A 26,880-nucleotide genomic window follows, 5' to 3' on the forward strand; every position below is an offset into this window, starting at 1 on the left:
ACATAATCAGAAAATGCAAAATTATTAATAAAATCGCAGTTCAAATAGCTTTCTATGGAATGATTATTATTTAAATTATTAAATACACTATTCTTATGAACCAGAGATAAAATAAATTTGAAGATGAGTTTTTTTCATTTGCAAAGTGCCAGGTTAGTTAAATAATTTAAAATAAAGATATAGTACTATGATTTACTCCAAAATTAAAATCACTTCTATGAGGAGGCTGAATTCCAAACAACCTAATAATAAAGTGCATAAAAAGGGAATATACTGTTGGACTGTCAGGGTAACTGGAGGCAGGAATTATGGTATAAAATCTCCAAGGACATATCTACCCATAGCAGCAACTCCCGAAGAGAGTAGGTAAATCAAATTTTGTGTGACCTGGAAAACTGTCTAACATGAATCTGACAAGTTTCAGTGAACGGAGATATAGATAAAACACTTTAAAATTAATGGCTCAGCTATGAACACCAGGAAGCTTTCAGATTCAATTTCTAAACAATAGTGAACTAATTGATCTCAACTTGGAGAGGAGTTAGGACAAGGGTGTTCTCATTACCAGAATTGTCTTGGACTCGTGAAAGAAATATCATTTCAAATTTTGTGTTTTTTTTTTTAAAAACAACCAGTATCTAGCAATCTCCTGCTGGAAATGTATAGAATGGGTGAGAATATGGGGATGTGTTTGTGTTAGCAGCTCAGGTAGGACAGCACACAAAATCTTCACACATGGCAAAATGAATCCCTCTACGCTCCTGGGTTAACAAATTCAACACGCGGCGAGACATCGAACAATTCTTCCGCCGCCTTTGCCTCCGCGCCTACTTCTTCAACCAGGATTCTCGCCCACCCTCTGACGACCCCTTCTCCCGCCTCAAACACATCCCATCCACCTGGACACCCCGTGCTGGCCTCTTACCCGCCCTCGATCTCTTCATGGCCAACTGCCGCTGCGACATTAACCGCCTCAACCTGTCCACCCCTCTTACCCACTTCAACCTCTCACCCTTGCAATGTGCAGCCCTCCACACCCTCCGCTCCAACCCCAACCTCACTATCAAACCGGCAGGCAAGGGAGGCGCGGTGGTAGTTGGGGGAACCAATCTTTACATTGCTGAGGCTAAACGCCAGCTCGCGGACACCTCCTCCTACTGCCCCCTTGACCATGACCCCACCTCCCACCACCAAACCATCATCTCCCAGACCATCCATAACCTCATCACCTCAGGGGATCTCCCATCCACCGCCTCCAACCTCATAGTCCCACAACCCCACACCGTCCATTTCTACCTCCTGCCCAAAATCCACAAACCTGACTGCCCCGGCCAACCCATTGTCTCAGCCTGCTCCTGCCCCACCAAACTCATCTCTGCATACCTCGACATGGTCCTGTCCCTCTTAGTCCAAGAACTCCCCACCTACGTTCGGGACACCACCCACGCCCTCCACCTTCTCCATGATTTTCGTTTCCCCGGCCCTCAACGCCTTATCTTCACCATGGACATCCAGTCCCTATACACCTCCATCCTCCATCACAAAGGCCTCAAAGCCCTCCGCTTCTTCCTTTCCCGCCGACCCAACCAGTACCCTTCCACTGACACCCTCCTTCGAATGACTGAACTGGTCCTCACTCTGAACAACTTCTCTTTCCAATCCTCCCACTTCCTTCAAGCCAAAGGAGTAGCCATGGGCACCCGTATGGGCCCCAGCTATGCCTGCCTCTTCGTCGGATATGTGGAACTGTCCATCTTCTGCAGCTACACTGGCACCACCCCCCCCACCTTTTCCTCCGCTACATCGATGACTGTATCGGCACTACCTCGTGCTCCCACGAGGAGGTTGAACAGTTCATCCACTTTACTAACACCTTCCACCCCGACCTCAAATTTACCTGGACCGTCTCAGACTCCTCCCTCCACTTCCTAGACCTTTCCATTTTCAATCTTGGGCGACCGACTCAACATGGACATTTACTATAAATCGACCGACTCCCACAGCCACCTAGATTACACCTCCTCCCACCCTGCCCCCTGTAAAAACGCCATCCCATATTCGCAATTCCTTCGCCTCCGCCGTCTCTGCTCCCAGGAGGACCTATTCCAATACCGAACAACCCAGGTGGCCTCCTTCTTCAAAGACCGCAATTTCCCCTTAGACGTGGTTGACGATGCTCTCCACCGCATCTCCTCTACTTCCCGCTCCTCCGCCCTTAAACCCCACCCCTCCAATCGCCACCAGGACAGAACCCCACTGGTCCTCACCTACCACCCCACCAACCTCCATATACATCGTATCATCCTTCGTCATTTCCGCCACCTCCAAACAGACCCCACCACCAAGGATATATTTCCCTCCCCTCCCCTATCAGCGTTCCGGAAAGACCACTCCCTCCACGACTCCCTCGTCAAGTCCACATCCCCTCACCAACCCAACCTCCACTCCCGACACCTTCCCCTGCAACTGCAAGAAATGCAAAACTTGCGCCCACACCTCCCCTCTCACTTCCCTCCAAGGTCCCAAGGGATCCTTCCATATCCATCACAAATTCAACTACACCTCCACACACATCATTTACTGCATCCGCTGCACCCGATGTGGCCTCCTCTACATTGGGGAGACAGGCCGTCTACTTGTGGAACGTTTCAGAGAACACCTCTGGGACACCCGGACCAACCAACCCAACCACCCCGTGGCTCAACACTTCAACTCCCCCTCCCACACCCCCAAGGACATGCAGGTCCTTGGCCTCCTCCATCGCCAGACCATGGCAACACGACGCCTGGAGGAAGAGCGCCTCTTCTTCCACCTAGGAACCCTCCAAATGCAAGGGATGGACGCAGATTTCTCCAGCTTCCTCATTTCCCCTCTCCCTACCTTATCTCAGTCTCAACCCTCGGACTCAGCACCGCCTTCTTGACCTGCAATCTTCTTCCCGACCTTTCTGCCCCCACCCCCTCTCTGGCCTATCACCCTCACCTTAACCTCTTTCCACCTATCGCATTCCCAACGCCTCTCCCCCAAGTCCCTCCTCCCTACCTTTTATCTTAGCCTGCTTGGCACACCTTCCTCATTCCTGAAGAAGGGCTTATGCCCGAAATGTCAATTCTCCTGCTCCTTGGATGCTGCCTGATCTGCTGCGCTTTTCCAGCAACACATTTTTCAGCTATACACTTACCATACTCCAGCAAGGAGATATGCAGATATAATTGGCAAGAAGAAAACAGATTAAAAGACAAAATTTTAATTGACAGTTATAGTGCAGCATGCCGTCTGGGAGAGAAACATCTTCAATCTTTGGGATTCTGCTCAGAAAAGCCTGACCTCAGCCTCTGCTGACATATCAACTTCAACATTGTAGGACAGTGGAAGCCAGTTTGCATTAACAACTACCTAATAAAACTGAAGCATACTTTGAATTGAGTCATTCTTCTTATTACAATGGTGACAAAATGTGAAAGCTGATTATATCTTGTTTAATTCTAAAGTTTCGATACCCTATACCTCTTTTACCAATTGGACAATTCCAGATTCATCCTTCAAAATTTTAAGCAGCAGGTTCACAAAAGTTTTGAAATTAAATACGTACCACATGTTTTTTCATCACTGTTATCAGAACAATCATCCACGTCATTGCACACCTTGCCACTTTCAATACAGGCTCCATTGTCACATTTGAAATGATGTGGAGGGCATGTTGGCTCAGAGGTGATGCACAGGTGTTTCATCTCATCAGATCTATCTCCACAATCGTTATCACCATCACAGACCCATAACTGTGAAACACAGCGGCCATTCTGACATGTAAACTGGTGTTGGGTGCAAGGTTGGTATCTACAGCCTCGTTCATCACTACCATCACCACAGTCATTGCGTCGGTCACATCTGTGGTCAAAGTTAGATATTGAATATGGAAATGTCATGAACATGCTTCAATAGCAGTATTTAAGAAAACATTATACTGATTTAACTGAAACACAGAAAATAGGTGTAGGAGGAGGCCATTCAGACCTTTGTGCTTGCTTTGCCATTCAATAGAATCATGTTTGATCATTCAACTCAAAGCATTGTTCCACTTTCTCCCCATTTGCTTTGATCCTTTTATCCCTAAGAACTATATCCAACTCTTTATTGAAAATACTCCATGTTTTGGCTTCCACCGTTTTCTGTGACAGAGGCTTGCACAGGCTCACAACTCCCTGGGTGAAGAAACGTTTCTTCACCTCAGTCCTACATGGCCTACCCATTATCCTTAAACAGTGACCCCTTGGTTTTGGACTACCCAGTCTTCAGAAACGTATTTCCTGCATTTATCCGGTCTAGTTCAGTTAGAAATTTAGAAGTTTCTTTCAGATTCCCCCTCACTCTTCTAATCTCTATTTAATATAGTCTTAACTGATCCAGTCTCTCTTCTGATAACAGCTCTGCTATCCAAGGCATCAAGCTGGTAAATCTTCATTGCACTTCTTCTATAGCTGGAACATCCTTCCTCATGTGAGGAAACCAAACTGCTTGCAATACTCCAGTGTGGTCTCACCAAGGTCTTGTACAATTGCAGCAAGACATTCTTGCTCCTGTACTCAAATCTTCTCACTATGAAGGCCAACATACCAATTGCCTTCTTTACCACCTTCTGCAACTGCATGTTTACTTTCAGTGAATAATGGACTTTTCCCAATCTATTACCATTCAAATATGAATCTGCTTTTGGCACCAAAGTGGATAACTTCACACTTATCCACATTATACTTAATCTGCCATGACTTTACTCACTCACTCAACTTGTCCAAATTATATTGAAGCATCTCACTATTCACCCTCCCACCTGGCTTAATGTTCTCTGCAAACTGGAGATATTACATTCAATTCCCTCATCTAAATCATTTAGTACATTTTGTGAAAAGCTGAGGTCTATGCACTAATGCCTGTGGTACCCATCACTGCCTGCTATTTGGAAGACCCATTTATTCCTACTACCTGTTTCATGTCTGCCAACTAGTTCTCTATGTCATAAACTACCCCCAACCCATGTGCTTTAATTTTACCTGCTAATCTCTTAGGAAAGGCCTTATCAAAAGACTCTGAAAGTCTACATTGAACAGAACAATTCAGCACAGTACAGGCCCTTCAGCCCTCGATGTTGTGTCAATCTTTTATCCTACTCTGAGATCGAAATAACCTATATACCCTTCATTTTACTATCGTCCATATGCCTATCCAAGAGTTGCATTAGAGTCCCTAATGTATCTGACTCTACTACCACTGCTGGCAGTGCATTCCACACACCCACCACTCTGTGTAAAGAACCAACCTCTGACACCACCCCAAAACTCCCTCCAATCACTTTAAAATCATGCCCCCTTGTGATAGCTATTTCTGTCCTGGTAAAAAGTCTCTAATTGTTAGCTCTATCTATGCCTCTCATCATCCTGTACACGTCTATCAAGTCACTTCTCATCCTTCTTTGCTCCAATGAGAAAAGCCCTAGCTCCCTCAATCTTTCTTCATAAGATATGCCCTCCATTCCAGACAGTTTCCTGGTAAATCTCTGCACCCTCTCTAAAGCTTCCACATTTTACCATAATGAGGTGACCAGAACTGAACACAATATTCCAAGTGTGGTCTCACCAGGGAACTATAGAGCTGCAGCATAACCTCTTAGTTCTTAAACTCAATCCCCCTGCTAATGAAAGCCAACACACCATATGTCTTTGTAACAACACTCTCAACTTGGGTGGCAAATTTGAGGGATCTAAATAAACCACTTCCACTTGCTCCACCCCACCCAACATCAATTTACTAGTTACATCTTTAAAATATTCCAGCAGATTGTTCAAGCACAATTTCTCATTTGTAATCTGTGTTGACTCTGTCAGTCCTGTCACTGTTTGCCAAGTGGCTCTGCTACTTAAACTTTCATAATGGACTCTAGCATTTTCTTCACTACCAATGTCTGACTAAGCAGTCTAAAATTCCCTTTCTCATGGTGTGCTTTTTTGAAAAATAGGGTTACATGAGCTATTCTTCAATCTATAGGAACAGTTCCAGAATCTAGAGAATTTTGAAAGAAATTTGTGTATTATGTACAGGATTGACAAACTTGACCCAACCAAAATTGTCTGGGATTGTGAGCAGTCCAAATATCACAGAGCATCTTAAATATGAGAAATTAATATGGACAGTAAGCAATCATCCTTTAAACAAAACATAAAAATAATTATCTACCAAAGAAAATCAATGAAATGAGGACCACTATAAGTTGAGAAAGCTGGTTTGCTGAGAGAAAAGATTGAGAAATGTAACAAGTATGTGAATAGATGGGTTTAAGAACTATTGGAGAGCAGCATACATGTTTATATTAATTTTACCTTCAAAAAATAACCAGTAATTATAATCTCAATCAATTTAATACCACTGAGTCTCCATATTTCTGCTTTGAGTACATTGCTTACATCAACCAGTGGAAATGCAGTGAAAGTGTCCCTTCCTCTGAGCCAGGAAGTCCGGGGTCAAGTCCCACCTGTTCCAGAGGTGTGTAAGAACATCTCTGAATAGGTTGATTAAGAATGTCTATACAAACCATTAGACAGTCATGTAGAAACACAATCAGGATTCATACTCTGGGTCGAAATATCCAAAGGTGAAAAAATATGGATCTAATGTATGAATAAGTAAAACTTATACTTGAGTGAAGATGATTTGCATTAGATCTTCAGGGAATTAAAAATAAGTCCCATTACTAGACTACTGAAGACACTGTGGATATGTGGTTATCAAGGCAATCATAAAAAATGAGAAATTAGCCAAATGCACTCTATAAATGGACAAATATCAGTAATTGTTCCATGGGTAATAATTGATCATCAATAGTAACAAATCATCCTTAAAAGAACTTGATTTGAACTAACTGCGAATATTTAAGCTAAAATGTTATGGATGACAATGTATCAATTGAATAATTATTTTGTATAAACATGAATACTACTTTAAAGGAGATACAGCAATTTGAAAAATCTGAATTTGTCCAAGTATAGATTGCACAGCATCGAACTATCTCTTATGCAAAAGTATTAGAATTCACTATGTCACAAGCTTACATTAAAAACTACATAATTAAACTTTTTACATTGGCCTGAAATTGTGCCACTAATAAGTATGAGGCTTTCAGACAGCACCCTTCTTTCATTTATCTCTCCACCCTGCAGACACTCTGCCTCTATTCCTGATGAAGGGTTTTTGCCTGAAACATTGATTTTCCTGCTCCTCGGATGCTGCCTGAACTGCTGTGCTTTTCCAGCACCATCCAAATCTAGAATCTGGTTTCCAGCATCTATAGTCCTTGTTTTTACCTTTCAGACAGCATGTTCAATACTGAGTAAAACTGACAGTAACTTCTAACATCTATTCATTAGCAATTAAATGCAGAAATCCAGAAGTTACTGTCAGAAATACCCTGCTTAATATACTGTTGCAGTCTTTGCTGCACTGAAATCACTACTGGATCATGAACATTAACTATCTACTATTCTTATTTTAAAGGCTGATGAAATGGTTCAGCCTTGATCAACCAGAAGTATTTGAGTTTTTCATGGTGTGCCAGGTCATAATTATTGAAGAAGAACATCTTTAGCCCTGATAAAATAGGATTCCATGCTAGTAAAACTTACTTACTTTCTCAAAAATTGAATTATTTCATGTTTTTGAAAAAGTAAATTTTTCCCCAAGTTTGTGGTTTGATACTTAACTTTCTCAGATATATCCCATATGTATGTTTAATCTTACTTTTCAAATGTATAACCTGTATTTTAGTTTCTCCTTTGCTGCTTCTCTGTTTTCAGCCCTATTTCTGGATGCCACAGATCACTTGCAGAAGTATTAAATGCAAACTGATATTGGAAAAGAGCAAGTCTACACACCAGAACCTGGTAAACATTATGAGCAGCTTTTATTGAAATGGCCACACAAAATCCAAATCATAATTCTACTTTTTCGAAAACTGGGCAGATGGTGCATTACTATATTTTTATCCAAGAAGATATTTAAAACAGAAAGCCTGCACTTAAGAACTGTTGACCATCATCAAAGATAAAAATAAACTTTATCAGGAAGTGGTAAATAGAAGGAATTACGATAATGCAATGTTTTAATTAGTCATAAAATATCCAGCACATACACATGTTTGTGAAATCTGGGTGACATTTGACACAAGTCTATAGAGTATCAAAGAGCAGTCAAATCCAGAAAGTAAAGGCCCACCCATCTCAGTTGAAGTTTCTGTGTTTTGTCAGCACAGCTACTGGGGAGTAACTTCCGATTAGTTTTTTTTGAAAACAGTGAATACTTTGCATCCCCAGTGGTTCTGGGAAAGAGATTGTCACAATGAAACTGTAGAACCATTAGAAATGCAAAAGAGAATCTCAGAAATGAAAAAAGGAAATGCAGGGCTTAATCTTATCCCACTAATCCCAGCACTAATCCTCTCTTTTGGTTTACAACGTTTCTTCAACCATTTAAACACTTTAGAGGAGGTGGGATTAGGAAGTTCATATTACCACAGTGCCACAAACTGAAGCTAAAACTTTTTTTTAGGTAAGCCTCACCTTTGATCTACCAACAGGTAAACAAGCAAGCTGATAAAGAAATGACAAATTCAAGGAAAGTAAAAACCATCCTGTCCTGAATATGCTTTCCACAACAAATCAAGTGTGTTTCAAATGCTAAATATCAATTTGAAGCATTATTATGATATTGCAACAATTTGTTCCATCCATTATATCTTGCAATACTTTATAAAAATTAAACACAATTAAAGAGAAAAAAACACAAGGTCTTTGTTAGCAACAAACCTGTATGAACTCCTGATACAGAGGCCATTGCCACATGTGAACTCTGTTGCTATGCAAGATCGCCTAGTGCAATTCTGATGTTCATCTGAAGCATCAGAACAGTCAGAATCTCCATCACAAATCCATGTCCTTGGGATACATCTTCTCTGAGGAGCATGGCTGTTAACACATGTAAATTCTGTAGCTGTGCAGGTACGGTTTGCTGGAACAAAACACATTGAGGTAAATGAGATATTCCTTGAGCTGTTAATTAATCAAGATATCTAACTGTGCACTACCGGGAGTTTCAGAAACCCAAATTTGACCAGTGTGATCCCAGTGTGGCATATCCAGCATACGCTTACAGAGGCAGGATGCCCCATGGCCATTTAGATTATATTACACATCAGCTCATCAGTTCTAGGTAGCACCAAATGGCCACTGTTCTTAGAATCTTCTGGGGAAGGGGAGAGATAATTAGGAAATATGTGACGGCTGACAGAGTCCTGCTGAATTGAGGAGGAGATGGGAGCAGCACTCTTTTTCCTCCCATCTACATATTAAAGACAAGCAAAAAAAGTTGAAATGGAACTTTCTGTTGCCAGTTTCCAATATTCACCTCAAAGACAACAACAAAAAGCAAGCTTCAGTGGAATTTTGAATAGGAACCTGCAACTTATGTAATTTACCAATTTGCTATTGGAAAGGACTGATTGCATATTTCAGCTGCTCAAATCCAGAGAGATATTAAATTATATGACCCACATAAGGTAAAATAAATGCCATGCACACTACCTATCACACTGGATGCTCGTTTATAAAATAAATTAAACTATCTAATTGGTAGGCAATGAAGTCTCACAAGTAATTAAACTGGAAGTTCAGCATTAATGCATTATGTTGCTTTATATTATTCTTCTACCAATGTCTAGTGTCTTGTGCAGTAGTAACTGAAAGATTGTGCCCAAGCCGGACTGATTTTGAGGTAGGTATCACCAAATCCAGAACTATTTGTAACTCCTTTGATGCATGACAAAGTTTGAGTCCAACTTGGGCAACATCCTGGCTTGGGCTGGTTAGCATTCATGCCACACAAGTGCCAAACAATGACCATCTCAAAGAAAGAATCCTACTATTGCCCCTGACAATCAACAGCATTATCATAACTGATTACTTCACCATCACCATACTCAAGATAATGGACTAGCCATCTAAATAGTATGATTACAAGTTCAAGTACTCACCTAATTTCTCCTTGATGCCTATCAACCATCTACAGGGGAAGGTGATCTACAAATCAGCTGGCTGATGGAAGTGCCTCCACTTGCTTAGAAGAGTACAGTTCTAATAACATAGAGATGTACAGCTTGGAAACAGACCCTTCGGTCCAACCCGTCCACTCTGACCAGATATCCCAACCCAATCTAGTCCCAGTTGCCAGCACCCAGCCCATATCCCTCCAAACCCATCCTATTCATATATCCATCCAAATGCCTCTTAAATGTTGCAATTGTACCAGCCTCCACCGCATCCTCTGGCAGCTCATTCCATACATGTACCACCCTCTGTATGAAAAGGTTGCCCCTTAGGTCTCTTTTATATCTTTCCCCTCTCACCCTAACCCTATGGCCTCTAGTTCTGGACTCCCCGACTCCAGGGAAAAGACTTTGTCTATTTATCCTATCCATGCCCCACATAATTTTCTGCCTCCGACGCTTCAGGGAAAATAGCCCCAGCCTGTTCAGCCTCTCCCTGTAGCTCAGATCCTCCAACAGATCCTGGCAACATCCTTGTAAATCTTTTCTGAATCCTTTCAAGTTTCACAACATCTTTCCGATAGGAAGGAGACCAAAATTGCACACAATATTCCAACAGTGGCCTAACCAATGTCCTGTACAGCCACAACATGACCTCCCAACTCCTGTACTCAATACTCTGACCAATAAAGGAAAGCATACCAAATGCCTTCTTCACTATCCTATCTACCTGCGACTCCACTTTCAAGGAGCTATGAACCTGTACTCCAAGGTCTCTTTGTTCAACAACACTCCCTAGGACCTTACCATTAAGTGTATAAGTCCTGCTAAGATTTGCTTTCCCAAAATGCAGCACCTTGCATTTATCTGAATTAAACTCGATCTGTCACTTCTCAGTCCATTGGCCCATCTGGTCCAGATCCTGTTGTAATCTGAGATAACTCTCTTTGCTGAACTACACACCTCCAATTTTTGTGTCATCTGCAAACTTACAAACTTATGCTCGCATCCAAATCATTATGTAAATGACAACAAGTAGAGGGCCCAGCACCGATCCTTGTGGCATTCCGCCAGTCTGAAAAATAACCCTTCACCACCACCCTCTGTGTTCTACTTTTGAGCCAGTTCTGTATCCAAATGGCTAGTTCTCCCTGTATTCCATGAGATCTAACCTTGCTAATCAGTCTCCCATGGGGAACTTTGTCAAACACCTTACTGAAGGCCATATAGATCACATCTACTCTTCTGCCCTCATCAATCTTCTTTGTTACTTCTTCAAAAAACTCAATCAAGTTTGTGAGACATGATTTCCCACGCACAAAACAATGCTGACTATCCCGAATCAGTCCTTGCCTTTCCAAATACATGGACATCCTGTCCCTCAGGATTCCCTCCAACAACTTGCCCACCACCGACCGAGGTCAGGCTCACTGGTCTATAGTTCCTTGGCTTGTCCTTACCACCCTTCTTAAACAGTGGCACCACATTTGCCAACCTCAAGTCTTCCGGCACCTCACCTGTGACTATCGACGATACAAATATCTCAGCAAGAGGCCCAGCAATCACTTCTCTAGCTTCCCACAGATGTCTCAGGTACACCTGATCAGGTCCTGGGGATTTATCCACCTTTAACCATTTCAAGACATCCAGCACTTCCTCCTCTGTAATCTGGACATTTTGCAAGATGTCACCATTTATTTCCCATTTATCTTCCATATCCTTTTCCACAGTAAATACTGATGCAAAATATTCATTTAGTATCTCCCCATTTTCTGTGGCTCCACACAAAGGCTGCCTTGCTGATCTTTGAGGGGCCCTATTATCCCGCTAGTTACCCTTTTGTTCTTAATATATTTGTAAAAATACTTTGGATTCTCTAATTCTAATTGCCAAAGCTATCTCATGTCCCCGTTTTGCCCTCCTGATTTCCCTCTTAAGGATACTCCTACTTTCTTTATACTCTTCTAAGAATTCACTCCATCTATCCTGTCTATACTAGACATATGCTTCCCTCTTTTGCTTAACCAAACCCTCAATTTCTTTAGTCATCCAGCATTCCCTATACCTACCAGCCTTCCCTTTCACCCTGACAGGAATATACTTTCTCTGGATTCTTGTTATCTCATTTCTGAAGGCTTCCCATTTTCCAGCCGTCCCTTTACCTGCGAACATCTGCCTCCAATCAGCTTTTGAAAGTTCTTGCCTAATACCGTCAAAATTGGCCTTTCTCCATGAATAGAATTTTGGTCGCTGGCCTCAAAGTGCTCCCCCACTGACACCTCAGTCACCTGCCCTGCCTTATTTCCCAAGAGTAGGTCAAGTTTTGCACCTTCTCTAGTAGGTAGATCCACATACTGAATCAGAAAATTTTCTTGTACACACTTAAGAAATTCCTCTCCATCTAAACCTTTAGCACTATGGCAGTCCCAGTCGATGTTTCAAATGCTAGCCCAGCCAGCAACACTCAGAGCTCATGAATTAATAAAGCTGGCAGTCTTCATACAGCAAATAAACATAGCAACAATATCTCAGTGATGACATCATCATCTAAGTGTGTATGATCAGCCCCAAATGTGTCTAGGTCAAGTGAATAGGAATCCCCTGGAGTGATCCATATAATCAGGGTTAGAGATTAGTGGTTTAGAGGGGAAAGAAGGGAAATGCTTTTTACCCAGAGTGCTGGGGTTCTGGAACTCAATGCTTGAAAGCAAAGTAGAGGCAGAAACCTTCATAACCTTTAAAACGCATATGAATATGCACTTGAAGTGCCTGAACTACAGATGAAAAGCTGGAAAGGAGATTTGCTGAGATGGTTACTTCAGCTGACACCGAATTGATAGACTGAAATACCTCTTTATGTCTACTAAGTTTCTACGATTTTATGGAAAAGAGTTTGTTAATGAGATATATGGTAATTGATTACAATTATTCTGCTGGTGACACCTACCACAATTATGTCGTTGGTCTTCATCACTCATGTCCCCACAATCATTGTCACTATCACAGACCCAGGTTGAGGGGATACATCTGCCATCATCGCATTTGAACTGTTGGCCTGAACAAGTCCGTTCTGTGCGAACTGGAAATAAACAAAGCAGACAATGAGATAACTGGTAAAAATATATAGTGTTTGGGATCACAATAAATGAAGCATGACAATTTAATTAAAGATTTTCTAAGTCAGTTAATTAAGGATGAGCAAAGTCATTGAATGCATCTCCACATATATACAGGGTATATTTTCACATGCTCCAGTCCAAAAGGCATAGGCAGATACATATGTTTCAATTGTTCTTTATAGGTATTATTTGTGAAAGGTATAATGTCAAGTAAAGTCAGTTCATTAGCAGTATTTAGTATGCATCATACTTACTACAAGTAGATGGTTCGTCAGACCCATCAGCACAATCCATTCCACTATCACAATACCAGTGTGATGGGATACAGCGACCAGAAGAGCAGCGAAACTCATTCTCTGTACAAGTTCCAGTGGCTAAAGATTAATCAAAATGTTATAACTTATATCAGCAAACCAATATATTAATAGGTGGCAGTTACATGCAATTAGTGTTTTTCTTAATATCTCCCTTACTTTGACGGTGAAGAAATGATAAGAGGTGAGGATTTCCAGATAGATTCCCTGAAGTTGTTATGTTGCTGGTTACTAGGGATACTAAAGGTTGAAATCCTGATGGGCATATTGCCACTTGATAATGAGAAATAGAAAGACAGTTTTGAAAGATATTTAACTGATACTTGGAAGTGAAGTGCTCTCAGCTCTGTAATGAACTTGACAGAAATTCATATGATAAAGGCAATTTTAAAAATATAATGTACTATCCTTTCACTGAGAACAGTTGTGTGTAATGGTAGTTCAATATGACGTAGCATATCAAATAATGCATATCTGCATGATTACTGTATTATTAAATAGCAGGAAACAATTGTAATTATTTGAAACTTCATTTGCTCTCTGAAAAAGTGTTCACTCAGCCTCATTCCCGTACCCTTTCCCCATTTAATTTCTACCTAAATAAATAATTTGTCAATTGTCATCTAAAACCTATTACGGATTCTTCCAGTTTCTGGTAGGATATTTTAGATCTTGAAGTTACCAGCATAAATACTTTTCCAATCTTTCTCATTGCCTTTTTGATGAACTCTGTCCACTTTATTATATATCATACTGCAGAAATACATTTTTCTGTTTATTTCATAAAGTTACTTCCTGATTTTAAAACACCACCCTTAAATGTGTCAAGGTGTATAAGAAAGAAAAATTGGCAGTGCCTTTTGTTTTGTATGGTATAGGGAGCAAAAGCCATATGTACAAAGACTGCATTCTCAGAGCTATTGCTCTATGGCTTTATAATTCCTTTTGATTTTGAAGCAAATTAACTCTGCTTCACATAAAGAAGGTGAAATTGAATTTAACCAGAAAACATATGCATACTGTTTGTTTGGTGCTAACATCTGTGTTTTTAAACAATGTATTTTATTAAGGACTCCATTATGCCGTGCAGTATGTTAAAACCTTAAGACCTTAAGAAATAGAAACAGGAATGTGCTGTTTGGCCCTTCAAGCATGCTTCACCATTCATTAGGATCATGACTTATCTGACACTTCTCATGTCCACTTCCCTGCCCATTCTACCTTAGTCTTGAATCCCCTACTGATCAAGAATCTCTCTCTTTCTCATCCTTTATTATATTATTTTTCCTATTCTAGTCTTTATCCTATTAGAATGTATGCATTTAAGGTAAAATTAAATTGATAATGCTGAAGAGCAACCTAGACACATACCCTTCAATCTTATATTAAGAACAGATTTTTGCAAGAAATTATTTTTTGAAATTGAAAAGTCCACTTTTATTAGCATGCTGATAGTTTGATGTAATATTGAAATAGTGTTTTAAATTCTTCACAGGGCAAATACGGTTTTCTCACAAGTTAACATAGAAACATAGAAAGGAGGAGGAAGAGTAGGCTATTCAGCCCCTCAAGCCTCTTTGCACCATTCAGTATGATGATAGCTGATCATTGAAATCAGTTCCCTTTCCTGCTTTCTCTCCACTATACTTTGTTCCCATAACCACATATTAATGCACTAAATGGTTCACGTTGCACAAAATGATTCAATCATCTGAGCAGATAACACTTTTTTTATAACTTTCGTTTCTATAGATAACACAGAATACATACCACAGTGGGTGGAGCTCTCATCACTCATATCACCACAATCATTATCTCCGTCACAAAGGTAAGTGCGAGGAATACAGATATTGGTCGTTTGACATTTTGTATAGCTAGGCTGACAGGTTCGATCAGCTACAGGTAAATGTAGAAAGAAAAGAAAATTTCGTAAAACGCCTTTGAAGACATCTTAAACATATATTCTGAACTATGCGCAGTGTTAATGCCATCTGCTAAACCTGTGCTAAAACTGAATAACTTTGATTTTGATTTAAACTGTTGATTGAACTGAATTGCAACTAAGCTTTAAAAATAGAAATTAACTTTTCAAGTTTCAACATTGCAGCAGAGGGTAAAATTTCTAAGGTTCCATTCTTATTATGAATTGAAAACTGGGGTCTAATTTAAACCTCTTATTATATGAAAACTATTTTATTCAGAGATGAATGGATTAACCTAATAACTGTCCTATTAAATCAAGTCAGAAACTAATGCAAAAATATTGTATTACAGTTCTGAGGAGATAGAAAATGAATTGCAATTATTGGAAAAAAAAGGATGGCTATGCTTAGAACACAGCATTCTAAAATTGACTCTTAAATATTGGCTGCATGAATGGATCAAGGCAGTTTTGTTTCAGTCAGACATGTAACTGAACTAGAAGTTTATGAAGCAGATACAAACGACTACCTCTGCTATTTTCATGTGACTGGAAATGTGCATATCTAGTTTGATTATCCAGTCAATTGTGTTCCAAGATATAGAATGGAGAAATCCTACAAGAGACCTTTTTGGGCAGCTTCATGTTATTTGTTCTCTGGTCTGAAAGTTGAGGTCACAACTGTTCTTAGTTTATCACTTATCTTCCAATTATGCCCTATCCAGATTCAATGGGGCACTGTAAATTCTCATCCAGGGTGGTCAAAGCTAAGAACGTGTTGAATCAGTAAAACGTTGTTGATTTTTTCAAATGTTGCATCTGTTGCAGGTTATGACCATTTTGATAGTGTATTGATAACACGAGTAGCATGTTTCCCAGGGGTTTCAGGCACAGCCTGAGTTGATAATGTACATCAACTCACGACCTATACTGCCTGAGGAAAAGGGTCATAACCACACAAGATGTCACCACCCTCAAGTTCCCTCAAGGCATTATACTTGATCTTTCATGGTTGCAGGACCAATATTCTGGAACTTCCTACCTGGCAGCACTGAAAAGGAACCTTCTCCACACTGACTATAGTAGTTCAAGAATGCTGCCTTCTCAAGATCAATAATGTTGGCGCATTGCCAGTGGTGCTCAAACCCCATTAAAGAATAAAACCTGGAGGTTGCTTTGGAAGGTTGAGAAGGATAAATGGCTTGCAGGGATGGAGTAAAAGTGTGGTTTACTAATTATAACTATGGCTGAAAATAAGTGTTTCTCAAACATTTTTTTCGGATCCCTAATTAACCTGGTATTAATGATCTTGCTAGGACATTTCAGTGGACAACTAAAAACCAACCTCATTGTATTTAGGACAGATCAAATTTCCTTTCCTAAAGGACTTTTCTTAAGTGGTAAGTAACTGTGGTTAACTAGTCACCATTGGGTTAGCTTTCAAGTCCAGATTGGTTATTGAATTCAAATTTCACCATGTACCATGGTGGGATTTGAACCTACACCTCCAGAATACTGGGGTTCTGGAATACTAACCCAGCCACGCTTCCATATGTCACCATTTCCTTCAAATTAATTGTGAATGTTCTATTACACATGGAGTAGGATGAAAAGTCAGAGGAGTAAACTAGCTTAACTATAAAAGGTCATGATGAATAAAGTAACTTGTAAAAATTTTTTTTTCATAAATAATACAAATTGGATAAAATGAAAGTTATGAGTTTTCCTCAAATATAATTACAAATAATAAGAAGAATGGAAAATGCTGGAGAACCACAGCAGGTCTGACAGCATCCGTGGAGAGAAAGTAGAATCAACAGTTCGGGTCCAGTGACCCTTCTGCAGAAATTATAAAGTTCAAATCTCAGCTTTTAGGAGGCTGGTAAACCGTCATGAACCTTTACACAGAAAATCGAAATGGATAAAGTGTAATTCAATCATATTTAGATTTTTTTTATTTAAAAATTTTGACTAAGATCTTTATTTGACAGAAGTAGTTTCAGATAGATGAAAAATGTAATTTTCCTACAATAATTTTAGTGATGTAGTAGTCAGTCAATAAAATGTGACAGTGAAAGTTGAAATCTTGTTACAGGGTTAACCCATTAGATGTTTGCCTTGGGGTTTTCATTAAAGATCCAGACAAAAAAGGATGACTTAAAAGTAACGGCAGTAGAAAGTAAGGCTCTTGGTAGCGATATTATCCAAAGCTTTTAATATACGGCTACATATGGTAGGTACCTTGTAATGAATTGATTTTAAGACTTTACTCTTGTACTTACTGCGATGACATCCATATGAATGTCATTAAACACTTCCTAAAGAAAATGATCAGCTATTTTTCCAGTCCCCTACAACAAAATACAATACAAACCTGATGCACGATAAACTGGCATTTACTGCAGTTTATCTCTTAATTCAAAACTGTTAATTCAAATATTGGCTAAGTTAATGTGCAACATTAAATTCACATTTTGCTACAATACTTATACTGTCCAGTTCAACCTATGAGGTAATACAAAATATTAATAAAGGCAAGATCAATGCATATAATATTCTACAATAATTACTTTCTGCAATATGTGACATTATCAATTTTAACAATATACCTGGAGCGGGGCATCATTTTGAGGGGGTGATATCAATGAGTTATGAGCTCTTTAAGGTTCTTTGTTGCATCAGTGACTATTTCAGCATTTTATTTATTCCCAAGACAACCTGAATGAGTGCATTGTACTTACGACAGTTCCTCTCATCTGAAGTTCCATTATCATGGCAGTCATTCACCCCATTGCAGACATAGGTACTGCTAATACATTTTCCACTACTACAGGTGAATTCTGAAGTGGCATTGCAAGTAGGGAACAAGCAGCCAACCTCATCACTGTTGTCTCCACAGTCATTGTAATGGTCACAGCGATACCTATATAATGTGCATCGGCCATTTCCACAAGTGAAAGTAGATGGTGAACAGGTATGAAAAGCTAGGGAAAGAGGAGAGATACCAAAACTAAAACAATCTGGTACAAAAGTGATTTTTAAAATGTTGTTTTGACAATTCTCCCTTTTGCAAAAGAAAATGTTGCATTACCTTCCACATACACAAATGCTTCCAAATAGGCTGCATGTAAAACAGAATAAAATGTTTTGTTTTGCTTTTATTATTTTCTTATCTGAAATCTAGTTACAAACCTTAATGTGATTCATTGCCTGTCAATTTCCTGTTCCTCCCCCTTCTTTGGGCATATGTTCATTTAACAGTAATCGCAGGATGAATAAGTAGTTAATGTGCTTTACGTGGCATGAGCCAGCGTACCCTGAGATTCTTATAAACATACGGGATCTGTTACATCCACTTGTACAAACTGGCAGGGCCTTGGAATAAAATATCTTACTCAAAAAACATTTTTATCAAAGTAATACATTCCCAGTATTGAACTGAAATTTCAATCTAGATGATGTCCTGAATCCCCGGAGAGGTGCTTAAACCCATTACCTAAGGTCAAAGCGCTGCTAACTGAATTAAAATAACCCTGTGGGAAGCTTAATCAATGACATCATTTCACAATGTATTGACAATGTAAATAAATGAACATATTTTAGTAAACCACATAATAGATACCTCCATGAGCTTTTGTTCCCATGTGGACTGCATGAAAAAGAAACAAAAGTATGTTTCCATGTATTTTGTTCTTTGATACATCATACTTTATTTACCATATCCAATGTCAAACAGATAATTTCTGCAGAATCGCTAAGAGCTCTCATTTGATTCTCCATATTTGAAATTGCAAGAACTCATTGTACATGTTTCTAAAACTAGTTCCTTTATTTTAATAGAAAAAGTCCTACGTTCTCTACAGTCAGTGTCACAACCCCGACAGGAAGTGGTCTCACATTGCAGTTTGGATCAGGTGCAGTGTGACTTTGGCTTGATGCTATTTTTAATACTTTGGTCTGTGGGATTACTTGGGATCCTTTAAAGCTTTACACAAGATCTTAAACCTTAGTCAAAGGGTCACTAACAAGGGAGACTATTTTAAAAGTGAAACTCAGGAGGTTAGAACGGAAAACATTTTTACCCAGAGGATGATGAGGGCCTTGAATGTGCTGTTGGGAGGGTAGTTGAGGCAGGAAACCATACAACTTTTAAAAAAAGTACTTTGATGCGCACTTGAAGTGTCATCACAATCAAGTCCATGGGCCTAGTGCAGGCTAGTGGGACTAGTGTACGTAGTAACATATTTTTGGCGGTATAGACTTGATGGGCCAAAGGACCTCTTCTGTACAGTATGACCCAATGAACCTTATCAGGTTACATGAATTAAAATTGATCAACTGCAAAGAAAGCATGTTGCACAATACAATTTTCCTAATTTTTAAAATCCTGCATTATTACAAGAGAAGTTCAATATCAACTTGCAGTTCTTACATGATGACTGGTAAACAGTGATCCCCAGAGGAAGGATAGAATGTGTGGAGAGTGAGAGGTTCATCAAATAGGGTACCATGGCAGCAGCACTGGATTAAATAGTTCATTGGTTAATGCGCACTCAAAAAAGATCATATACAGAGACTTCTGAGACACTTGGTGTTGGTCAGACAGAACATATGAAACATTACATTCTATGAATAAATCCTGTTTTGTACTTCACTATCTTGCTTGAAAATGATTTGTCACACCATACCTACATTCATCATAGCTCCTTCACATCTTGCTTCTCTGTGCAGTGCCAGTAGTGGCCTATGCTTGCATGCTGGATTGCCCCCAGAGAAGTTGAATACATAATCTGCAGCTTAAAATGTAGCGGAATAGGTTTCCAATGTAAACAATGCAACTTGGCAAAGTTGAAAAAGGGAGAATAGAGGAGCTAACGTGACTTATCAAGAACCACACAATATTCACAAAAATGCCGAAACTTGCATTTTAATAACAGCATCTAGTGAACGGAATGTCTGTACCAGTTATAAACTGAAATTATGTTAGCTCAAATGTCCATTTGGTACTTGTGACTTCAAAGAAGGTATTTTACACAAGTTCCATTTCTACTGTATATAACTGAAGACTGATAATGAATCATTTCCAAAATCAAGTTTATTGCCACTATGATAGATTTTGATGATGAAGTTGATTACTATGATGAAGATACATTTTGTATCTTATGAAAAGGAACTTACCACACACTCTCTCTGTTTCATCACTTTGATCTCCACAATCATTGTCAGTGTCACATTTCCACCTTTCTGGGATACAACGTCCATTCAAACAAGTAAAGTAGCCAGTGGGACATGTAGTAGCATCAGATGAAACACAGTCTTTATTGTTATTAACCATGCGCCAATTTCCATGAGCAGGGCATTGGCATTCTGCACCCTCAGGCCCTAAAGCACAATGGCAATATAAAAGTCAGCACAGTACTCATACTCATTAATCAAACTTATAACAAACAAATCTATAAAAGAGTGCTTTACATAACATGTAAACAACATGTTACCATTGAGATTGGAATAATGCTATGGACTCTAATTATCAATGAAATTTAAATGGTTACTCCGCTTGTCTCCCTCAGCTCTAATCTTCCAAATGTATAACACTCTTAGCTGGATTATGAAACTGGATACATGACGTACAGAAGTGAAAATGCAGAACCAGATCTAAGCTCTGCAAGTAACTGGTGGTGAAGGGTCTGCAAATATTCCCATCCTAAATGATGTGGAGCTAAGTATGTCTGTGCAAGGCTAAGGTACTTGCATCAGGTACTAGCCAGAAACACCAAGTGAATGAATAACCTTGCCTGCTCTTGAGGTCCTCAGTATCACTGATGCCAATTTGAACTAATTTGACTGATTCCACATGACATCATAGTACAGCTAAAGGCAATGGATACTGCAAGGACTATGATCTGACAACATTTCAGCAAAAGCACTGAAGACTTGTACTCCAGAACCAGTTGCATCTCTAGCCAAGAAGTTCCAGTACACTGACATCTATGTGGAATTTTCCAGGGAATGTTCTTTTCACAAAAAGCAAGACAAATCTAATGCAGCCAATTATCACCCCATTAGTCTAATGATAGAAAGCTTGTCTTATCAAGCAGCACTAGCAAAGAAATGACGTGTTCACTGCCACTCTAGTTGGGCTCCATCAGGATCATTCAGCCTCTGGCTGTATCATAGCATTGGCCCAAATATGGACAAAATAACTGAAATCCAGAAGTGAGACAAGACTGACTGTTCTTTGCAACAAGGCAGCATTTAATCAAATAAAGCATTAAGGAACCCTAGCAAAACTTGGAGTAGTTTGTTTGCAGGCAAAGGGACCTCTGGCAAGTGGGAGGCCTTTAAAAGTGAGATAGCTAGAGTTCCTGAGAGGGTAAAAGGCAAAGTTGGAAGGAATAGGGAACCCTGGATGTCAAGAGATATTGAGGCTTCAACCAGAAAGGAGTAGGAAGTATAGCTCAGGTACAGGCATACTGCGATCAAGGGAATCCCTGGAGGTATACAGAGAATACAGGAGTTTACTGAAGGAGGAAATCAGGAGCGTGAAAAGGGGGAATGAGTTAGCCTTGGCTGAGAAGATTAGGGTGAATCTAAGGAGGTACTTTAAGCATATGAAAGGAAAACGAATAACTAGAGAGAGAATGGGACACCTCAAGGACCAAAACGTGGGCTATATGTGTAGATCCGCAGCAGATGGGCAAGGTTCACAATGAATATTTCTCCTCTGTGTTTACCATGGAGAAAGATATGAAGACTTGGGAACTTGGGGAAGTTAGTGGTGATATCTTGGGACTGTCCATATCACCGTAGAGGAAGTTTTCGATGTATTAGTATGTATGAAGGTGGATAAGTTTCCAGGTCATGACCAGTTATATCCAAGAACACGGCAAATGGCTTAAGAAGAATTTGCGGGGGCCCTGGCTGCTATTTTTGCATCATCATTAGCCACGGGTGAGGTCCCAGATATTGTGTCACTATTCAAGAAGAGCTGCAAAGAAAGAAAGAACTATAGACCAGTAGGTTTAACATCTGTGGTGGGTAATTTACTTGAAAAGATTCTGTGGGATAATATATACATGCATTTGGGGGTTGATTAAGAGTAGTCAGCATGGCTTTGTGAGTGGGAAATAATACCTCACAAATTTGTTACAGTTCTTCAATGAAATGACCAGGAAGATGGATGAGAGCAGGGCAGTAGACGTAGTCTAATGGATTTCAGTAAGGCCTTTGATAAGGTTCCACATGGTAGGCTGCTCTGGAAGATTAGATCGCATGGAATCCAGGGCAAACTGGCACATTTTATACAAAATTGGCTTGATGGCAAGAAGCAGAGGGAAATAGTGGAAGGATGCTTATCGGACTGGAGGCCTGTGACTAGTGGAGTGTCTCAGTGATCAGTGCTGGGCCTATTATCCATATCAATGATTTGGATGAGAATGTACAAAACATGATTAGTAAGTTTACTGATGAAAACTAAAATAGGCAGTATTGTGGGCAATGGGAAAGGTTATCAGAAATTGCAGCAGGACCTTGATCAGCTGGGGAAGTGGGCTGAGAAATAGCAAATGGGGTTTAACATAGATAAGTGTGAGATCTTGCATTTTGGAAAGTCAAATCAAGGTAGGAGTTTCATGGTAAATGGGAGGGCCTTAAGGAGTGTAGTGGAACAGAGGAATCTTGGAGTTAAGGTTCAGAGTTCTCTGAAAATGAAATCACAGGTAAACAAGGCAGTGAAGACGACTTTTGGCACACTGGCCTTCATCAAGCAGGGCACTAAGTATAGAAGTTGGGAAGTCATATTGCAATTATAAGAGGACATTGGTGAGGCTGCATTTGGTGTGTTGTGTTCAGTGTTGGTCACCTTGCTATAGGAAGCATGGTATTAAACTGGAAAGAGTTGCCTGGACTCAAGTGTCTGAGTTATAGGGAGAAGATGGACAAGCTAAGACTTTTTCTTTAGAGCGTAGGAGACTGAGGGGGAACTTATAGAGATGTATAAGATCATGAGAGGCATGGATAGCACTCAGTCTTTTTCCCAAAGATGAGTATCGAGGGCTAGAGGGCATCAATTTAAGGTTAGAAGGGAAAGAATAAAAGGGAACCTGAGGAGCAATGTTTTATACAGAGGGTGTATGCACATGGAATGACCTGTCAGCAGAAGTGATTGAGGTGAGTACATTAACGCCATTTAAAAGGCATTTGGACAAATACATGGATAAGGAAAGGATTAGAAGAAATATGGGCCAAGTGCAGGGAAATGGGGTTAGCGTGGCTGGACATTTTGGTCAGCATTGACCGGTTTGGGCCAAAGGGCCTGCCTCCATGCTGTAGGACTCTATGACTATGGGCCATTGGCATTCAGTGGAATTGTAAACCCTGAAACCACACCAACAACATCCTGGTGGACACCACTGTCCAGCCACATAAATACAGTGGCAATAAGAGCAAGTCAGAGGCTAGGAATCCTTTCAATGAATACCGCACCTCCCAAAGTGCACCATGTACAAAGTGCAAATCAGGATTGAAAATGGGGCAAATATTTCTCTGGAGATAAAACTAGACTATTGTGGTTAATCAAATCAGGAAGCATGTTTCCACACAAAGATCATTGTTTTCACCCAAAAGTCTTCAATAATTGAAATGTACACCATGATTAATAGAGTTTCATTAGGCAAGAGAATCAAAGGATTTGTAGAAGGTTGACAAATGGAGTTCAGAACATTCATGTCTAATTAAATGGGGGAACACATTCATGAAGCTAAAAATGGCTTGCTTCCATTCATATAATTTGTTCTTATATAAGGTGTGTTCTCAAAAGATAGAATGGATAAAAATATTAAGAAATATTTTTGTCCAATTATTTAACTATTATAGGTATGAATAATTAATACCTGGAGTACAAATGTGACTGCAACCACCATTAAATTGATCACATGGATTACTGCATTGTTGCTGCTTGTTCTCAGACATGACATGAATATCCATTGGGCGATGTGGGAGGTTTTGTATCATCACAGTCTGGTCAGCCCCATCATGCTTATTGACCCGGTAGATGCTTCTAGTGTTCCAGTCTGTCCAGTAGAGATACTCATCATAGAGGGTCACTGCAAATGGGTAAATTGCAGTGCTAACAATCACCTCACGGTCTGTACCTGTAAGGCTACACCGCTCAATCTTCCTTCTGAAATGAATATGATTAAACATTGCAGAAAATATTAATTATTAGAAACTGACATTTTCAAATGACTCACATCTCAATTATACACTGGGAACCACAACGGGGTAGTAAAACCGCAGAAATGATTAGAAAAGAATTTGGTGATATGTAATTATTTAAATTCAGAACCACAGAGCAAGGGTTCAAATCTCAAATTAGCACAATGAATAGAGATTTGTAAAAATGTTTTTTCAGTAACTATATTTATTGTAATTCAAAGCAATGCTATAAAATTATCTGGCCAGTCCTAGTCTGCATGCTTCAAGCAATATTTTCTTGCATCTACACTGTTACCAACGTATTCCGCAAGGATTTAACGTCAATCGTTTCTCCTTCTCAGGTACATCATACCTCTTGGCAATTTTATGGCTATACATACCCTCAGGTTTGTGTGTTCAGATGGAACTTACCTAACCCTTCACTACCTGGATCGTTCCACCACCTTTCCATCATGAGATAAATTATACAACATCCAAGAGCCGATTTTAAGGCTGGGCTAGTTTCAGGTTGGTGTGAAAAAGAGAGAGTGTGCAACACACTCACTGGATTCAAATTTCAGCCACCACATATCTTAACTCTAGACTTCATTTTGCATTGTCAGTCAGCTGTTTACCTGAATGTTGCAGTTGGCCTGAAGAATTGTATGAGAGCCCATCAGTTGCCACTGAAATGAAGGCTTACCAGCAAGGAAGTAAAAGACAGGACAACTATTCTGGAAGGCTTTATGTGAAGGAAGGAATGGAGGGGCTATCCAGATCATAGAATTGCCCATCAACTGTTCTTTCTCTGCTTAAAGCATTAGTAGGATCCAATCAATATCTTAAAACTAAAGAGCTTCAAGGAATCAATATATTCATCACTATAGCTGTACTTTGATGAATACATAGCATCTGAAAATTTGAAAATAAAGTCCTTTTCTGGTTCATATGGAGCACAACACATTAGGTACAATAATCTGAGGCCTTTTGAATGGCTTATTCTAACACAAAATCTACATGTTCTTAAATTGACAATCTTGTTTAGTGGGATAACAACAAAAAGTGTTGTAGTAATGTTGATTTAAGTTTAAAACTGTAGCAGGGAATGCTGTTCATATATGTTTGCAGCAAAAGCACAATTTCAAACAAAGTTGTAGAATGAGATAACTGATGCCATGAAAATAATTTGATACTGATGTTAGATGCAAAAAATATGTAAAACTTATAGGTACACCCAAATAAAACTTTAGCTCTTTCACACAATCTATTAGTGGCAAAAAAATCAATAAATATTGTGTAAACATTGTACAAACATACAGAGAACCATCAGCCCAGTAGAGTTTCTGATCTTCATAGTCAATTGTCAGTCCATTTGGCCACACTAAATTGGTATTTATAATGGGTATACGAAAGCTTCCTCCTAATGTTGCTCGTTCTATTTTAGGATTAGTTCCCCAATCAGTCCAATACATATACCTGTCAGAAAAACATAACAATTAAGGAAATGTTTAATATTCTGTATTAATACTGCTATTTTAATACAAAGTAAAAGACCCAAGGGAGATTTTCCTCGTCCAGAGGTGGGGAACCTTTTCATGTTGGAAGGCCGCATTATGTTAGTTGTAATCTAATAAGGCCGCATCCAAGAAACTTCAATTATGTATTCTTCAAAATTCACATTTTTTTTTAATTGTAGCAGTCAGTCTGTGAGGATTATTTCGTTGAATTTTCTTTTACTCTCTGGTATTTTAAATACATTAATTTCAAGATTAAAATAAAAATAATAAAGGACAAAAAAAATTAATAAAAGATTTGTTCTGCAAAATTTTGATTCATTCAAAAGGCCACACACAATGGCCTAGATGGCCGCATGCAGCCTTAAGGCCGCAGGTTCCCCACCCCTGTCCTAGTCCAAACCTGGATGGAGCACCTTTCCACAAATTGGGTAGCTTGGAGCTCAAACATGAAAAGTAATTGGCTTCAATTTCTTTCATGTAGATTAATGAAGGAAAATCAGGCAAGCTGCTTTACATCATACATCTCATAAATATACTTACTTTCCTTTTTTCTTTCTACTTAAGTCCAAATCGCAGCAATATAATCTGTAGGTGCACTGTGTTGCAACTCATCTACTCCTGTTTACCATTGACTAACCCTTATTTCTTTCCATGTTTGATATCTGATAGTCTTGAACTGTGAAGGTTGAGTTGAGTACTCTCATGCTCAAGTGCCAACACAGAACTCAGC

General features: G+C 39.5%; 1 protein-coding gene across 3 annotated transcripts in view; it reads right to left on the reverse strand.

Moving 5' to 3' along the window:
* Window positions 1-26,880, reverse strand: part of lrp2a (low density lipoprotein receptor-related protein 2a) — a 337,835-nt gene that overhangs the window by 116,362 nt on the left and 194,593 nt on the right. The window contains exons 41-51 of one of the 3 annotated variants that reach the window (XM_043693941.2): window positions 25,951-26,109; window positions 24,330-24,619; window positions 20,617-20,820; window positions 19,061-19,087; window positions 18,530-18,559; window positions 18,180-18,422; window positions 15,288-15,413; window positions 13,458-13,577; window positions 13,032-13,163; window positions 8,850-9,051; window positions 3,593-3,888 (exon numbers count right to left, since the gene is read on the reverse strand). In XM_043693941.2, coding sequence (XP_043549876.2) covers window positions 3,593-3,888; window positions 8,850-9,051; window positions 13,032-13,163; window positions 13,458-13,577; window positions 15,288-15,413; window positions 18,180-18,422; window positions 18,530-18,559; window positions 19,061-19,087; window positions 20,617-20,820; window positions 24,330-24,619; window positions 25,951-26,109 — 1,829 coding nt within the window. The remainder of the gene's footprint in view (window positions 1-3,592; window positions 3,889-8,849; window positions 9,052-13,031; window positions 13,164-13,457; window positions 13,578-15,287; window positions 15,414-18,179; window positions 18,423-18,529; window positions 18,560-19,060; window positions 19,088-20,616; window positions 20,821-24,329; window positions 24,620-25,950; window positions 26,110-26,880) is intronic. The other 2 variants (XM_043693942.2, XM_087989117.1) reach the window with 2 other exon arrangements.

Source organism: Chiloscyllium plagiosum, unplaced genomic scaffold (assembly GCF_037043375.1).
Source record: "Chiloscyllium plagiosum isolate Xiang-an unplaced genomic scaffold, Cpla_swu_hap1 HiC_scaffold_7, whole genome shotgun sequence".
NCBI lineage: Eukaryota > Metazoa > Chordata > Chondrichthyes > Orectolobiformes > Hemiscylliidae > Chiloscyllium > Chiloscyllium plagiosum.